This window comes from Lepus europaeus, chromosome 12 (assembly GCF_033115175.1).
Source record: "Lepus europaeus isolate LE1 chromosome 12, mLepTim1.pri, whole genome shotgun sequence".
NCBI lineage: Eukaryota > Metazoa > Chordata > Mammalia > Lagomorpha > Leporidae > Lepus > Lepus europaeus.
Window position 1 is genome coordinate 40,415,215 of NC_084838.1, and position 18,026 is coordinate 40,433,240.

Genomic DNA, 18,026 nt, shown 5'->3' on the forward strand with positions numbered 1-18,026 from the left:
TTGCAGCGTGAACCAGTGGATGGAAGACCTCTCTCTCTCTCTCTCTCTCCCCCCCTCCCCCTCCCCCCTCCCTCTCCCTCTCTTCTCTCTGTGTGTAACTGTGGCTTTCAAATAAATAAATAAATAAATAGATCTTTTTTTAAAATAGGTAGAGAGATAGAGAGTATTCTTCTATCCATTGGTTCACATATATGCCCACATCAGCCAGGACTAAGTCATGCTGAAGCCAGAAACCAAGAACTCCATCCAACTCTCTTATGTGGGTGGCAGGGATCCAAGTAGTTGGATCCCTGCTGCCCCTCAGGGTGTGCATTAGCAAGAGGTGGAAGTGGGTCTCAAATCTAGGCACTCTGAAATGAGATTTGAGCATCCCAAGCAGTGACTTAACCCACTTCACCACAACACTTGTACCCTGAACTTTCCTTCTCTTGTGTTTGCTTCTTTCTGAACAACAGCTTTATTCTAATTTCCTTATCCAGTGGCTTCCTCTGCTACCCATACTTTTGAACTTTACATCTCCTTTTAGTTCCATTTTCCAATTCTGGGGGAGACTCTGATTGTCTCTACATGGTCAAAGCATATATTCAGAGAGATGAGACCACACAGAACCAGCATGGTTCCCATGAGGATGGAAGCACCAGCTCCCTGAAAAGGGAAATCTCAGAGTGTCACTGCTACAGTATGTCCAAATGACTCAGATACACTAGAATATTTATTTATTTGAAAGAGTTACACAAAGAGAGAGGAGGCAGAGGGAGGGAGAGAGAGAGGTCTTCTATCCACTGGTTCACTCCCCAATTGGCCTCAACAGCTGGAGCTGTACCAATCTGAAGCCAGGAGCCAAGAGCCTCTTCTGGGTCTCCCACACAGGTACAGGTGCTTTTCCAGGCCATAGGAGAGAGCTGGATTGGAAGTGGAGCAGCCAGGACGCAAACCAGTGCCCATATGGGATGCCGGCACTGCAGGCGGCAGCCCCACTCGCTACACCACAGCGCCAGCTCCATTACACTAGAATATTAACAGAGCTTATGTCAAGATGATGAAACTAAAGATTATTTTTAGCAGATATTACTTTATAGTAGAAAAAATCTATTACACTTGCCATGGCTACCATTGTTACTAGGCTTGGGGTCAGCTGCACTCTCTTTCATTTAGGTTTCCCCAGTGACAGATACCATAAAGATACTAAGCCTTGGCAGTGCTTATTTTTATTCATGAATTCTGCTCTAGGAGCTATTTAAGAAGACAGAAAACCCTCAGCTCCTCGTAGGACTGGCATGAATTCCCAAGCTCTAGCATGAGAATCTCACTTCTTTTTAGTGAACTTCACTTTTCAAAATGCTTTGCAGAAATGTGGTTCTGCATCCTACTGCCAGCAAGTAGTCCTGAGCTGGAAAAACAGAGGGCATTTAATTTATTTTATTTGAATTGAGCCTTCTAGTAAAGAAAAAGAAAACTGGGGAGTTTTAGCTTAAAAGAGGCCTCCCTGAGCTACCCAAGACTCTCTGTTCTCCCTACTAATTTCATTTCAATTTTTCTCTCTAGCTTTTCTGTTTTTCTTTTCCTCCTTGCAGCTGTCACTAACATTTGGAGAGATTGTCTCCCCCAAGTTTCTCCTAGATTTTCCCCAAGTACCTTACTGCTATGATAAATCTTTGTCCTTCCCTTTAAGTGGAACCCTTAAGCATCTTATGTCCCAAAAGTCCTGACCAGTTACCTGGTTCTATAGGCAGCTCCTGGAGAAGGAGAGATGGGGAGCAAAGGAAATGTCCAATGAATATTTTGAGGTGTGACTTCAGGTCAAACCACAGAGTAAGAGCTGTCATTGGTCAAATGGTACTCATGTTGAGGTGGGGAGTTAGAGACAGATGGGAATCCCAGCTTAGAGGCTAAGTGAACAGTCATCTGAAGTAGAGAGGGATCTAAGCAATGCGTAGACATGGAAAGCTAAGACACTGTGGCAAAAAAAAAAAAAAATGTCCCACATGAAGGATCTCTGTAAGAGAGATCTCAGTGGAAAGAAGTGGCCATCAAAGGAGGATGTACTTTTCTCTGAAGGGAGGGAACTTCCACTTTGCTTATGGCCTTGTCTAAATACTAACAGAGATTGTGGGTTCAAAAGGCTTCCATAGTCTTGGCAGCTCATGTCAAGAGCCTCAGGTGATCAGTGATATCATACATAAGAATGTTCGTTGTTAAATTAACAACGGGAGTCACTGTGCACTTACTTCCCATGCAGGACTTCTGTCCTCAATGAGTTGTATTACGAGAATCAACTGTAAAACTTGTTCTCAACCAGCTTTGTGTGTGTGTGTGTGTGTGCAAACTGTTGAAATCTTTATTTAGTATAGAGTTGGTCTTCTGTGTATAAAGTTAATTGAGAATGTATCTTAATGGGGAATGGGATTAGGAATCAGAGAGAGAGGAGGAGTTGGGTGGGAGTGGGGGTGGAAGGGTAGGTATGGTGGGAAGAATCACTATATTTCTGAAGTTATACTTATGAAATTTGAACTCATTAAATAAAAGATTTCTTTGGGAAAAATTGTTTCAAAAAACAAAAATGAAAACAAAACAAAAAAGCAATGCCTATATTGCTACTGAATATTCTTTGATAAGAGGTAAGGTTTTTTTCCCAGCCATGAACACTCAGTGAAGTTGGGTTGTATTTATTGGATCTCCCTCTAAAATGTGACATTTAAATATACTTATTTCCATCCATTGCCAACAGATATTTTGAGGAAGTGAATTAGAAAACCACAGCCCCAGGTAGTTTCTGAGTTGATCTCTGAACAAATTCTGACAAGAAACACAGCTGAGGGCCAGCACTGTAGTGTAGAAGGTTAAGCCTCCACCGCAGTGCCAGCATCCCATATGCTTACTGGTTCGAGTCTGGCTGCTCCACTTCTGATCCAGCCCCCTAATGATGTGCCTGTCAAAGCATCAGAAGATGGCCCTAGTACTTGGGCCCCTGAACCCATGTGGGAGAAACAGAAGAAACTGATTGCAGCCATTTTGGGGGTGAACCAGTGGATGGAAGATTCATTCTCTCTCTCCCTCCCCTTCTTTTTCTGCATATCTGCCTTTCAAATAAATAAATAATTAATTAAATAAATATTTTTTAAAAAAGAAACAGAGCTGGTCTTTTTGATACCCTATCTTGCTGTGCTCACTTGTCAGAAAGTGGGCTAAACTCTCAGCTATTTCCTTATGAGGACTATCCTTCCTGGCCCTTCTTTCTGACTGTCTGTCCTACTTCCTAATTTCATCCAAATTCAAATACGACTATTCTAGAAGTAGCAAAGGCACTCATAACTGTTTCTCCAGCTCCTCTTAAAACTTGAAGAAAATTCATGTGTGTTGTGTAAAGAAAGGTTAATGTTTCTATGAGCAATTTGCCTCTTCCTACATCACTTTAAATCCATTTCTATTTCCATATTCCTGAGAATTAGTGCCTGGATATGGACAGAGATTACTTTCCCTTGTGAGAAAGCTAAAATTGAGTCATGTCTGTACCCTGAATCAACCAAGTTCAGCGTGCAAGACAAAAACAGAATTGTTCAGCACCACGGAGAGCACCTCTCATCCTCATTACTAGATCATGAGCAGCTCAAAAATGAGGATTGTAGCACACAGCCCAGCCAGCCTGATATCCTTCCACTGTGACCAGCCACTGAGTATCCCTCTTCTACAATAAATTCACCCCTTTAAAAAAAAGATTTATTTGTTTAAAAGACAGAGTTACAGAGGCAGAGACATAGAAAGAGAGAGGGGTCTTCCATCCACTGGTTCACTTCCCAATTGGCCACAATGGCTGGAGCTGGGCCAATCTGAAGCCAGGAGCCAGGAGCTTCTTCCAGGTCTCCCACGTGGGTGACAGGGGCCCAAGCACTTGTGCCACCTTCTGCTTTCACAGATCATAGCAAGAACTGGATTGAAACTGGAGTAACCAGGACTCAAACCAGTGCCCACATAGGATGCCAGCACTGCAGAGGGCAACTTTACCTGCTATGCCACAGCACCTGCCCCAAATTCCCCTAACTTTCTACCCACCTTTCTACTTCCATATTATCTGCATTCCTCCTGTCCTCACCTCCTTTGCATTTCACTAAGAACTCCCTCTTCTGGTCCAAGATTCTGGTTTTGTCTGCTCTTGACTCCTCGAAGACTACACTCCATCAAACATTTTCCTTTCTACTCAGCTCCCTTCCATTTAGTCTAGGGCAGTGGTCATGTGTTCCTCAGCTTTCAGTTAATCCTGTGACTCTAAAGTTCCCTCTGGCTGTTATCCACTCTCTTTCTTCCTTTCTCAGTATAACTCCTGGGAAGAATAGCCTATGTATACCATCTCTACTTTCTTGTCTCCTGTTCTCCCTAAATCCCTTGTAATCTAGTCTCTGTTCCTACCCTTCAGCTGAAACTGTTCACTGAGGCTACCTATGACTTCCTTATGTCTAGTTTGTGTCTTTATTTTATGGACTGATCTGCTTATTTAATTAACACTGTTGATTTCTTACACTTTGAAACTCTATTTGAATGGCTTCCTAATTTTATTCCTACATCTCATTTCTGCTGCTACTCAATCTTCTTCCACCCATTCCCTAAGGTTGGATGTTCCCCAAGGCTTTATCATTGGTTCTTGTTTTTCTTCACCCTCATTCTCTTTGAGAGCGCTTGTTTTCCTCTGTGGCTTCTATTACTGTAATCCCACACTTCTTTCCTGAGCACCCAAGACTCAAACCCTACTGACTAGTGATATCATCTGGATGTCCAAAAGACACCTAAAACTCAACATTCCCAAAATGAACTCATCTAGTTTTCCCTGGCAATGTAGCTGTGATTTTTCTTGCATTTTTTTTTAGTAATTAGCACTCCTTCCCCAATTACTCCAGACAGAAAACTCAGGAAATCTGGACTCTCCCTTTTATATTTTATCTCTCAAGTCTGCCAAATATAACCTCTTTAACATCCTCCTTTCTGTCCTTTTTTCTTCTACTTCTGCTTGGTTTAGGTCCTTGCTATATTTTGCTAGCATTGTTTCAGTAATTCCTAATTATCTTCACCTCCAGCCCTATTCACCTCCCACACACCTTCCACATGGCTATCAAAGGGTCCTCCATCTCAAATCTGATCATGCTACTTCCCTGTTTAAGGCTTAATTGGTTCCCCCATCACTTTCTGAGTAAAGAACAAAACCAAGGCCCACCTTCCACCATGATCTCAGCCCCCATGAAACTACCAACTTCATTTCCTGATATTTTTAAGTATACCTTTTAGCCTTCAATGATCACAAAATTCCAGTTGTTCCTTGAATATAGTATGCTAGTTTTATGCTTTTGAACCTTTTCACGTGTTCCCTGATTAGCCTTACTTCTTCCTCTTAAAGTAGCTGATGTTGGAGATCTTTTCAAGTGTATTTTCTGACTACCTGCCCTTCGTATCATCTGTTCTACTTTTATATGGTTCATGTTACCTTTATCAATAATTATTGGGGGCTCCTTCAAGATAGGCTTTTTTCTATTTATCTTTATAACTCCAGGCCTAGCATTGTTAATTAAATGAGAGAAATGTAGCATGGTAGAGTAAGGAAAGAAAGGAGTCTGTGGAGGGTGCATCTCTTCTACAACATGTCCACATATGAGGCAGCCCCCAACTTAGATGGTGCCAGGGCTGCAGCTGTGGGCCAGTCACTCCCAGAGCCCACTATCCAAAATTGTTGGGCCTCACTGAATCAATACTAATAGCTGTATCACTCACACAGGTAGGGTGATAGGTAGGTACTAAAGTAAGTACTATTCCAAATGCTTTATGAATGTTAATTCATTTTATCCTCACCAGAACCTTTGACTTAGGTATTAATATTAATCCCTTATTATACATGAGGAAATAAGCACAGATCAACACAGCTAGTAAATGGAGGAACCGAAATTTGAACCTAGGCACTCTGGCTCCAGAGTCTGTGCTTTTAACTATTACAATCTTCCTTTTGGTCTGTGTGGCATGGAGGATTAGATTACATAGATTGTCTTGCCTGTAGCACTGGAAGTGAGGTCAACCCACCCAAGCTATGTGGCTGTTACCCAGTGGAAGAGGGGTATAATTTAAATGTTTTGTCTAGTGGGTGAGAATCAGACAACCTCATGGATCTAAAAGACATGCATTAGGAACTACAAAGCCCTGTATGTCTTTAATTTTTTTTTTTAATTTCAAAGCCAGATTTACAGAGGCAGAGGGGAGGAAGGTCTTCCATCTGCTGGTATACTCACCAAATCACTGCAACAGCCAGAGCTGGGCCGATCTGAAGCCAGGAGCCTGGGGCCTCCCCCAGGTTTCACATGTTGGGTGCAGGGGCCCAAGGACCCGGGCCATCTTCTACTGCTTTCTCAATCCATAAGAGAGGGCTGGATCACAAGTGGAGCAGCCAGGACTCAGTCATTGCCCATACGGGATGCCAGTACTGCAGGCTGTGGGTTTACCTGCCATGCCACAGCGCCGGCCCCTGTAAGTCTTCTTACAGAGCCCTACCAGAGTAGAACTGTAAAATTCTGCTGGCCATTCAGTGAAGCTGTCCCTTATGTCTACTGCTGCAGTCCCTTCCGTCCCAAGACTCCTGGATATGAGCCTACTCTCTGGTTTTCCCTCTTGTTTCCCCTTTTTGCCCACCCAATTCCATCTTACTCATCTGCAGGTCTCTTAGGTTAGTAGATACCTTTGTATCTACTGTACTACCCTAGCTTCAACATGTCAGGCTAGCCAGCTTGCAACAACCCATGAGTTAATACAGCTCTGAGATAGGGAGGCAAAGGTAAAGGTTCATATGCAGACTGATGCTTGGGTCTGCAGGAACAGAGCAGCCTCCCAGACAACCCGTCTCTAGCTCCAAATCCTAGTCATAGTTTCTTTCTTTATGCCCCTCCTTGCAGTCTTTGAAATTTCATTCCATCAGACCTTGGGTATGACACTTCTCTGGGCCCAGGTTTGTTCATTTTTATTTTTAAAAGATTTAATTACTTATTTAAAAGACAAAATGGTGGAGAGAAGAGAGAGAGAGAGAGAGATTCCCCTATCTGCTGGCTTACCACCCCAGTGGCTGCAATGGTCAGGGCTAAGCCAAATGGAAGCCAGGAGCTGGTAACTACATCTGAGTCTTCATGTGTGCAGTAGGACCAAGCACTTGGACCATCTTGCACGTGGCAGTTTAACCTGCTGTGCCACAAGACTGGTCTGGTTTTCTCATTTTTAAAAAGAATGGATTGGGGCCAGCACCCATGACGACAGCATCCCATATCAGAGCACCAGCTCAAGTCCCAGCTATTTCACTTCTCATCCAGTTCCCTGCTAATGTGCCTGGGAAAGCAGTGGAAGATGGCCCAAATGCTTGGGCCCTTGCCTCCCATGTCTATCACTCTGCCTTTCAAATAAACAGTAAAATAAATATTTTTACAAAAAGAATGAGTTTATAAATTGATATTTGTTGAAGCTAATTATAGTTACCAAAAAATCTCACTATGTTGTCTTCTCTATTTTCCATAATAAAACATTTTTAAAGACCAAATTGGATTAACTAAATGGATTTTAATGTGTTTTTATAAAAGCAATAGAACCCTCTCTCCAACCAAAACCTTATGGAAAGGCTTCAAGTCTTGTGGAAGTGAAATAAAGGTAGATCTCTTCTGACTGAAGGGAAGCCAACCCCCCATCTTATTGCTGTCTCTTACACTCAGCCTTGCCCAGGGCACAGGGTCCAGAGAACACAGGTTAATGAAAGTCACTGGATCAGAATAGCTCTAAGGGGTCTTCTCTAACTTTCATTCTCCTCTAGCTAGAATGGCTTTGCACTGACCATTAGCCTACATACTCAGAAATAGTGAGCCCAGGCTGTTAATCACCTCCACAGTCTTTGGAGACTTTGAATGGTTGCAGAGACATGGGCTGCTGTTGGAGATGCATTTCAATGTCTGTCTCTGCTGAGCGTTTATTAATAATCTTGTTAATCTCCACTCTAGTTCCCAAATCTAGCTAATGCCTGAGTGATGTCCTCGGGGGACATTTTAAATTCTCCCTAATTTCTTGATCCAGACATTCTTTCTGCCTGGATTCCTTTCTGGTACTTCTGTTCATGAATATTTTATATTTAATCTCCCTGACTACATCTCTATGTGATAGTCAGGGTGCATTGGCTGTTTCTCAGGGCAGACATGCAGGAAGCCCACAGTAAAGGTTTGCATTTGTAGGCACAGTGACAGAGATCTTTTGAGGGGTGAAAGTAGCAAAGTTTAATGAAGAAAATACATGTGGCAGGTGAGGCAGGCATCTCAGCCAAGGAACTGAGAGCTTTACCACTTAGATGGCCTTCTGTCGTGCGTGGACAATGATGAAGGGCAGTGCTGTGAATTTTGGTCTTCACATGGGAGCTCTCAGCCTAGGACTGCACCGTAGACATGGCTCAAAAGATCTGGCAGTTTGACTTAGTACCAAATACCACCAGGAACTGCCCAGTGGGCCCCAAGGACCACACAGGTCCCTGTGGCCAGCACTGGTCAGCAGCTTCCCAGGCCCTGTCCTTCCTGCTCAGTCTACACACACCCAGTACCTCTAGCCTGAGAGAAGAAACTCTGAAGAAGTCATTTGCATTGAGGCGTGACGAGTTAGCCCAAAATGCCTCAAGCCTCCTGTTTTCAAAAATTAGCTTCAGTGGAAGGACAGTGAGATCTAACATTCCCCTGTGATGGATGGGGTGGAGAGTGGAGGAGGAGACACATGATTGATGATTGGAAGTCACCAATGTAAAAATGTCCAAACTGTAAAAGACATCAGGGTCCCCCAAGGAGAGAGAGAGGAGGGCTAAGGGCAAGACCCTGCAGAGGACACAGAAGTGGAGGTCAAAGAGGCCAGAGATGCACCAAGTGAGCACTGTTTCCTGAAAGCCAGGAGAGGGAACCGTTCCCAGATGGATGTGGCATGTGTGACACGTGACGAACGGTACAGAAAGAAGGACTGTGACTGTGGATGTCAGAAACATGCCAGTGCATCGCTGGTAGCTCCCACTGGCGTGCTTAGGGGATGTGCCCTTAGAAAAGCCCTCCCAATGAGTGCTTAGGGATGAATCCTCCCTTGGCCTAAAGCGGAAGCCAAAACCCTCCTGTCGGGTCTCCACCTCTCCTGTGCAAAGGAGCCCCTGGAGGCCTTTTCTCCAATGCTGCAGGGGAGAGGTGCTGTCTGCAAGGAGTCTCCCACGGGAGCTGCTGAGCCGGGGATGAGGCAGGATTGGAAAGGCCTGTGGCATGGAAAGTTGCCTAAGATGCAGATCCTGTGTTATCTGAGCTTTCTGAGCAGAGACTGCTGGCCCCTTCCCCCTCAACCTCAGCTAGGGGGTTGGGTCAGACCAGGGAGGGAGACTGGTTCGGCTCTTAGGAACCTGCAAACTCCTGTGGCCTTGTGCACCAGATGACCTGGAAGAATATGGACAAGGCCAGAATTTCCCTCCCAAACATTCTAGACCTTGCGTTTCCCTTTAGTGACAAACAGAAGTCACCATAATGGTTAAATGAGGGTACTCCAAAAAATGTATGGAAAATGGAATTAAAAGATATGTTTATTTGGGGATACAATAGTTAAGTCTCCACTTAGGATGGCCACATCCAATAGCAGAGTGCCTGACTAGACTGCTCTCCATCCAGCTTCCTGGTGTGCACCTGAGAGGCAGTAGTTATGGCCCAAGTACTTGGGTCCCTGCCACACACAGGGGAGACGAAGCCTCCAACTTTGTCCTCACCCAGTCCTGGCTATTGCAAACATTTGAGGAGTGAATCAGCAGATGACGGATTCATTCTCTCTCTTCTTTTAAATAAAAATAAAACATTTTAAATGCATGTTTTATTTTAGTACAAATTGAAAACCATGAATAAATTTTTCATAATACACATTTTCCATGAACTTTTTGAAGACCTTCCATATATTCTTCCCTTATTCAGTCACCAGCATCACTCAAATCCCTGGGCCTAACACTGTGAGGCAAGACCCAGAATATTCTACCTGCTGATCTGTCCACTCTCTGCACCCCCAGAGGCAGAATAGGCAGCAGCCTTGAATGCCGCCTGCAATCTTCCTCCCTTAGGCTCATCCCACTGCAGTCCCAGGTTAAAATGAAAGATGGCAGCGCCCATGTCAACAGTGGGCCACCAGCTTCTCAGCAGGATGTGGATGACTGAGCCCCTTCCACCTGACAGAGGCAGGGCAAGCCAGGGCCCTAGCTCTTGTAGCAGAGGACAGTGTTCTGCAGTGAATTCAAGGCTAAATAAGGATTCTGGGTAGAACAGGGCCAGCCCAGTTAGAGGAAGGTGATGATGGAGATGGCAAAGGTGGCAGACCCTGTAAAATACACAGGCTACATGCTTTCTGACCTTCCTTGTCATCTGTAGCACCAAGCATTTTCCACTCTGGGCAACACAGGACAGAACTGGCTGCCTGCTGATGTGTCTTCTAATCTAATAATACCTAGCCAACCCCTCAGGTTTTCCCAGGAGACTCTCTTTAGAACTCAGCTATGAACTGGAGATGTCCTCATTAGAACTCTTTCTGTCCAACGGTGCATCCTTCAAGGCTGGCCTGGGTTGACCAGTTAGTTCTCTAGATCCCAGGGAAGGGACCTGTCTAGCACTAGGGGAAATAGAGAGGCCCATCTCAGGGAGAACCTACTCTGACTTTAGTCCAGGCTTACACTCACAGGAATGTAGAAAGACCTTTCCAACAAATATTCAAGAAGGGCCTGAGAAGTAGGACAACTAGTGTGGGAGTTTAGCGAGGAAACTCATCATGGGCTTTCTGCAGGGGACTGGATCACACAAGACTTTAAAGACAGACGCTCAGGTGGGTGTAAATGATACCAAGACCCTTGGCTCCTCCACCCAACTCAGTGCCTCAGCCCCACAGTGAATGGGTCTACCCCTCCCTCCCTGGATGCCTGGCCTGCTGCCAGGGTCAGTGCTCCCGGAAGTCCTTAGGGCAAGTGGGAAAGCCAGCTTGAGGGCTGAGAGTAGCCCTCTGCACTCCCTTCCCAACAGCTCCCTGTCTCTCTGCTTTCTCCCCACAGGACCCAGCCGCCGCCTCTATCTCAGACGGAGACTGTGACGCCCGGGAGGGTGAGTCAGTAGCCATGAATTACAAACCATCCCCGCTCCAAGTGAAGCTGGGTGAGTGTGTCTGGGGGGTGAGGGAGATGTGGGGAGTAGACAGAGAAGGTGCTCTGGGCTGGGTCTACAATGAGATACCACAAATAAACCAACTCAGGCTAGATGATTCCAAGACTCAAGCCACCAAGATGTTGGCACTGCCAGACACCTTGTCTCCTGCAAGGCGAAGAGGGCAGTGTCCGTTCTCTGCAGGAGCCCAGAACTCTGGGAGGCATCTCTGAAGCCAGGAAGGCTCCAGGTATGCCCGGGGCTAGCAGCAGGGTAAGAGCATGGAACGCACGAGAGAGGGTTTGGAAGTCTTGTCAAACCTTGAATCAGGCCAAGAGGAAGCTGCCGCGGAGGTGGAGTGTCAGTTGCCATGTCTGAGGGAGAGGAAGGAATGAGATTTCCACAGCCTGGATCTCAGAGCTGAATTGTCTCCTGTTTTGTTTTGTTTTGGGAGGTGTCTTCCCCTTAGTTTCTTAGCAAACCTAACTATTTCCCTGCCTTCCCAGATCACCTTTCCCTTGGGAGCACATCTCATACCCACTCCAAATTCCATTTACTGGCAGCCTGCTCATTGAAGTCACTGGCTCCCAACCACTGCCCACCCCAACCCCTTGTATCTGTTCTCCTCACTTCACCCTACCCTCCACACTGCCCCCTCCCTCCAGGGAAGAGGTTTCCATGATCCAAGGCTGCAATATATAACAGAGTTTTACTAAAAAAAAAAAATACTGGTTTTATGAAGAAAAATTACAACAGAGCATACACGAGGAAGAAATTATCATTAAATACAGGTCACCACTGTCCTTCCAAACTCCTCTGCCTTCCCAGTCACACCCATCGCTGCCCCCACATCCTGGGCCCCCTCTCAGCCCCAAGAGCCTTTCTCAGCTATTCTGAAGCTTCTCCCTGTGAAGACATCAGGACTCCTTCCCACAAAGTCCTATCCTTTATTTATTTTTTCTGACCTTGTCTCCTTCCAAACTACATCCAGGGAGCCTCTCAAGCTGTCTTTCTAAACAAGAGAGCAGTTCTCTCAGTGGACTTTGTTCATCTCCCTAGGACATCAAACTCACACTAAAACCAGTTTAAGTTGTTTAGTTTAATAATACAAGTAGTTCAACAACAATGAGTTCTCTTTTACTCTTCCCCATCACATTCTTCCCCCCTCGCTGAGGTAATCATTCTACACTTTTGTAGTTTTATTTTGTGCTTTAACATGAGTGATACCGTATTGCACATGTTTTCCAAAACTTGTCCTCCTCTCTTGGAGCTCCTTCCTATGTCATTATATAGACGATGACTTCATTCTTTTAAATGGTTGCATAATAGTCCATAGTTTTTTTGTTTTTACCAGTTTATTGTTTGCATCTTTTTTACCATTTCAACAATTCTGGCATGCTTTTAAAATAATTTTTCCCTTTCCCATTACAATAGCACAAAGTGCATGAAAATTCATAAATTTGTCCCAGTTGCACCAAAGAAAATCACCACTAGGAACTTAAAGGCAAATTGCACCCCCTAGAGGATCTAACTGGTAATTGCAGCTGCCACCTGTCGTAAAGAGGCTGAAAAAAAGCTGCAGGCATCAGATGAGCAAAGGAAAGAGGGCCAGAGAGTTGGAGACACGCAACTCAGAGACATGGAGCTCAGGGGAAGTTTCAAAATGAGTCACAGTAACTGTTAAGGCCCTTCCCATTCTTACACTGTGAAGCACGTGGTTATTTTATGAGACAGCTTCCCCCTACTGTCCCTCTCACCTAGCATTCCCTTTTCCTAGATGCAGGCTTTACTTAAGATGGGTGGGAAGGGGTAGATGGGCCTCCTCCAGGACACAAACAGCTACCGCTAGTAAGAGCTGCCATATATGAGAAAGTGCATCACCTGGTGGCCAGCCCCATGAGCTTGTAGATTGGAGGCTGGGAGAACTCAGAGGCTAGCAGAGGAGTTAGGAGCATCACTTAGGCTGTGCAGCCAAAAAGGCTGTCAGCCCCCTGCCCACTTCCCAGCCAGCCCTTCTACCTCTCCCACTCTACCACCTTCAGAGGCCCCACCTTCCTTCTACCATCCTCACTAATCCCGAATTCCTCTGCTGTGAGTTTGTGGCCAGAGGGAGTCCCCAGCCCCATACCACAGGGCTGACACATGATTGATGACACAAACATTTGCTGAATGAAGAAGTAATGGAATAAATGGATCTTGCTTTTCCAACCTGACCTCCCTTCCCCTCTACCCCTCCACTCCATACACCCACACTCCTGCAGTTTTGTACACTCTATCATTCCTGCCTAGAATGTGCTCCTCTCTCTCACTTGTGGTGCCACCTGAAGGAAGCCTTCCCTGATTACTCCATCCTGCTGTGAGCCTCTCTCCCTCTCCAGCCTTTCCTTGGTAGCAAGCACCACTAACTGTCCCACATGGAAGACAGGGGTCAGCTTCCTCCTTTTAGCTCCCACTGTGTTCCTCAGGTTGTATAGGGCCAACAACTGTCTCCATCAAGCGGCAGGAGCCAGAATTTGGGACCTCTGCCTCAGACTCTAGAGGAGCAAGGGGTTCCTCCGTGGAGGCCCAGCCCAGGCTGCCCTGAACGGTAAGGCAGGGTGGCCCTGGGAGCAGGACACAGCTTCCTTCCCATGTTCCCCTGCAGAGAAGCAGCGGGAGCTGGCCCGGAAGGGCTCCCTGAAGAACGGCAGCATGGGCAGCCCTGTCAACCAGCAACCCAAGAAAAACAATGTCATGGCCCGGACAAGGTAGAGGCCCTCCTACCCCATGGACCCTGCCAGCCCACACCTCTCTCTGCTTGTCCTGCACCTACCCATTTTCCCTCCCTCCTCATGCCCAGTTCCTCTCTGAGAGGAAAGACCCTCAACAGGATCTAAGGTATGGAGGGAGGGAAGGAGGGAGGGAGAGAAGCAATGGGCCAGGCCCCAGCCTGGTCCCCTGCCAGGCTTGTGTGCTCCAGTTGCCATTCCAACTCCCAAAATTCTTCACCCAGGCTGGTCGTCCCCAATAAAGGCTACTCCTCGCTTGACCAGAGCCCAGATGAGAAGCCACTGGTTGCCCTTGACACAGACAGGTGCGTATGGAGACCTGGGGGCAGCTGGGCAAGCTGCAGGAACCTGTGTGAGCACAAGTGGGCGGTAACAGGCCACACCTGTTATATTGTCAGACTCGGGGTGTTCCTCAGCCAGGCGCTCTCTAAGGATGAATTCTCTGGGGAATGAAAATGTTTTTTTATAGGCAGTGGGGGCAGGACCTGCTGCCTTCCTTGAACAATTGATCCTAAATGAGTTCTGATGTTGCCTCTGGACAGCAGATGCCACACTCACTGCCCTGTCCCCTCTAAGGGATGAGGCCTACTCCTGGGGAGAACACCTGGCTAGAAGTAGACTTTGGAAAATCCCAATCATCAAGACAGGGTGACTTGAGCCTTTAAAAAAAAATGGTAAGGAAAGGAGTGAAGAGAGTAGCAGCTTTAAAAGAGAGTTAAGGGTGACTGGGCTAGGGAGTCTTGTTTGTGAAAAATCATCTGTGTTGGCCCAGCAAGCACAGCTTTTATTTAGGTGGTGCTGTTTATTTGGAACTGGGACTTGGAGGGGTGTTGGCTGATGAAGGGGTGGGGTGTGCGGGGAGTGTTCCATCTACTGCGGCTGAGTCACTTCCTCTCTGCCCTCTTTCCTCCACGGCCAGCGATGATGACTTTGACATGTCCAGATACTCCTCCTCTGGCTACTCCTCTGCTGAGGTGAGGCCCCACGCCTTCCTGCCCCAGACCCCTCCATCCCGGCGGCGTGGGCCTCCGAATCATACCCCGAGAGGGGAAATAGATACGGCTGGGTGGAGCCCCGTAGGGGGCGGAGCCCGTGGGGGCGGGGTAAACTCCAACAGAAATCACTGGCCTCCAGAGCGGAGCCCGGGTGGGAGCGGGGCTTGGACCAGGGCTCTTAGCGTCGGACCGGACCGGGGTCTGACCTGATGCAAATAGAATCAGGCTGAGGTGAGAAGTTGACTGTAGAATGGGGAGGGGGCCTATGGTGGGGCGGAGCCTCACGAGGCTGGGCGCCTGTCAGGGGCTGAGGCCAGAGCGGGGGTGGGGTGGGGGGCTCCCCGGGGATGGGGCTGAGGCGGGACGGGTCCTGGGGCTGCTGCCGGGCTCTGCAGGCAGCCTCCTCGCCGCCCTGAGCCTGACCTCCCTCCCCTTTGCCTACAGCAGATCAACCAAGACTTGAACATCCAGCTGCTGAAAGACGGCTACCGGTTAGACGAGATCCCTGACGACGAGGACCTAGACCTCATCCCCCCCAAGTCCGTGAACCCCACCTGCATGTGCTGCCAGGCCACGTCCTCCACCGCCTGCCACATTCAGTAGCGGGCGGGCCGCCGCGGCCGCCGGGGGCGGGGCCGAGCGGGGGAGGTTGGACCGGGCAGGGGCCGACCCCTGCCAGCCCGTCGTCCACCTGCCCCCGGCCCCGCGCCGCCACAGCCGCTAACCTTGTAACAGTCATTGCTTCCTCCTATGGTAGGACGTGTACCTCTGTGTGTTCATGGAGCCGGAGAAACCAAAACCGGGTCTCTCTGCACCCGGGGGCTGAGGAGGGGTGGGGGCTGTTGGCTCAGTTACTTGGGGGACTTCATCCAGCAGCTGCCCCCCTTACCAAGGCTGCAGTCCGGTGGCCGGGGTGGGGGATAAGACAATGGACGGCAGGGAGGACAACAGTTCTGAGTAGGGCTAGGGGTCACAAAGCCAGGGGCTTGTCCCCACCCCAGCGAAGCCGTGAATCTTCCAGCCAGACCAGGAAAGGGGAGCTGAGGGAGAAAGGCCCAAGGCAGTGAGGATGGGGGGGGGGGGGGGGTGTCCCCAGCGCCCCCTGCCGGCCGGTGTACCTAAGTGGGCTTTGCCCCTCCTCTCCGGATGGGAAGTCTGGCAAAGCTGCCCAACGGGGATTCTGCCCCACCCATCAGATCACTGCCTTCCTCCTCCTCCTCTTTGCCTCATCCACCCCTCCCTTCTTTGCTGTCTGGGTATTGGAGAGAGTAAGTGAGCCTTAGAGATAGGCAGGAGCTTGGGGTTAAATGAACTGTTCTCACTGGCCCCTACCCATTCATCTATCTTATGCCTGTGCTGTCCCCTTCTTATGCCTCCCCCGCCAACCCCATGCTTCTGTTTATTGGTCTCTGCCCCAGGCAAGGATCAGGGAGTAAGGCCAGCCCCCAACGTCCAAGATCTGCAAGGCTGGTCCCTGGGAAGTCTTCAAGGAGCAAGCTTATAATCCAGTGGGCGGAGAGGCTGCATGCGTGTGGCAGGGAGCGCTTGGCAGAACGTGTGTGTGTGGCTGAGGCTGTCGGGGTGTGTGTGTGTGATTGTGTGCCGACAGCGTGAGAGGCTGCTCAGCGGTGGACTGAGAGCCCTGGCCTGGGATCTGCTCCCGGCTCTGGCACCCTCCCCTTGGTCTTACCAAGCTCCGCACTTCCTCTGGGCTTCAGTCTCCTCAACTCTAAAATGAACAGCCCAGAAATCATTTTTTAGGGTCTTCTATGCCAGAAAGCATTTCTCCAGGATTCCTCTGGCGAGGTCTGGGGAGTTTTGTGTTTCTGAGTACGTGTGGGGAGCTCACCGAGTCCTGTGTCTGTGTGGAAAAGGGAAGGGGCCGCTCCTGCCAAGACCGCGTTGAGGTTCACGTGGCTGTTTGGAAATGCACGTGTGTGTGTCTGTGAAGGTGTGCGTGCGTGCCAGTCCTGTCCTGTGTGGAGCTGTGTGGGGTGTTTGGGTCGGAATGTGTGCCCTGCTGCTTCTGCTGCTGTGGCTGATGTGGAGGCAGGGGACAGGGAAGCTGACAATGGAAAGAAGAGGGAAGACATGAGCAGAGCCTGGCCCTGGGGCTGGCGATGTGGACCTGCCCTCCTGCCAGGAAAAGTGAAAGTACAGATAGCCTCGGCTGGCTCAGGCCTGTGGCCCACAAAGTGTACGCCCCGGGGCCCAGGTCCTCACGCTGACACCCCACACACGGTGGTGTATCCACTCATACAGAGCCCACTCGCATGCTGCAAGCTGCAGTGGACGCATCCATAGCCCATTCTCTGGATGCCAGGCCTGGGAGGTGGGAGCTGGTGAGGGAGAAGTGAGAGGAGGGAGGGGGTGCTGGCTTAGGAAGGGTAGCACCACTCCCTGAACTGCACCCAAGATCTATTAACTCCAAAGTGTTGGGGTATAGCTCCCCACTCCCGACACCTCCAAACCCCCCCCCTCTGGTCCAGGGACCCTACATAATGAGAAAATGCCAGGGGAAGGCAAGGACAGAGAAGGTAAATGCGGGACCCTCAGGCCCATACTGGCCCCCATCTGAGTCCCTCTCTCCCACCCTGTTCAATGTCTCTGGCCCTGAGGAAGCCTGAGAAGCTCTCTCCCCACACAACATACTAGATCCCTGGCAGGCAAGGACTTCCAACTGAGGCAGTACTAGTGAGGTTGAGAGGGTAGGGATTGGCAGCAGCGGCGGCAGCAGCGTCTGAGTCTGGGGAGAGCCTGTGGCTCCCTCCTTCCCTCTCTGGGAGGTTGGAGGGGAGGAATCAAGGCCTTACCTTGCCCCCTGCCATCCTTCCCCCTTGTAGATACTGCCTTAACACTCCCTCTACCCTCAGCTGTGGCTACCACCCAGCCAGGTTTCTCCGTGCTCACTAATTTATTTCCAGGAAGGTGTGTGGAAGACATGAGCCGTGTATAATATTTTTTTTAACATTTCCATTGCAGTATTGACCATCATCCTTGGTTGTGTATCGTGTAACACAAATAATATTAAAAGCATCAAATAAGCTAGCCTCAGCTCGCTATCTGGGGTGTGGGCAAAGGGCAGG

General features: G+C 48.6%; 1 protein-coding gene across 6 annotated transcripts in view; it reads left to right on the forward strand.

The window, feature by feature from the left end:
• FAM219A (family with sequence similarity 219 member A) overlaps positions 1-17,981 on the forward strand; it is a 58,974-nt gene extending 40,993 nt beyond the window's left edge. For 2 of the 6 annotated variants that reach the window (XM_062208041.1, XM_062208043.1), the window contains exons 2-6: positions 11,090-11,189; positions 13,822-13,924; positions 14,170-14,250; positions 14,865-14,919; positions 15,385-17,981. In XM_062208041.1, coding sequence (XP_062064025.1) covers positions 11,090-11,189; positions 13,822-13,924; positions 14,170-14,250; positions 14,865-14,919; positions 15,385-15,543 — 498 coding nt within the window. In that variant the 3' untranslated portion in view covers positions 15,544-17,981. The remainder of the gene's footprint in view (positions 1-11,089; positions 11,190-13,821; positions 13,925-14,169; positions 14,251-14,864; positions 14,920-15,384) is intronic. The other 4 variants (XM_062208044.1, XM_062208046.1, XM_062208042.1 and 1 more) reach the window with 3 other exon arrangements.
• The last annotated feature ends 45 nt before the right edge of the window (positions 17,982-18,026 follow it).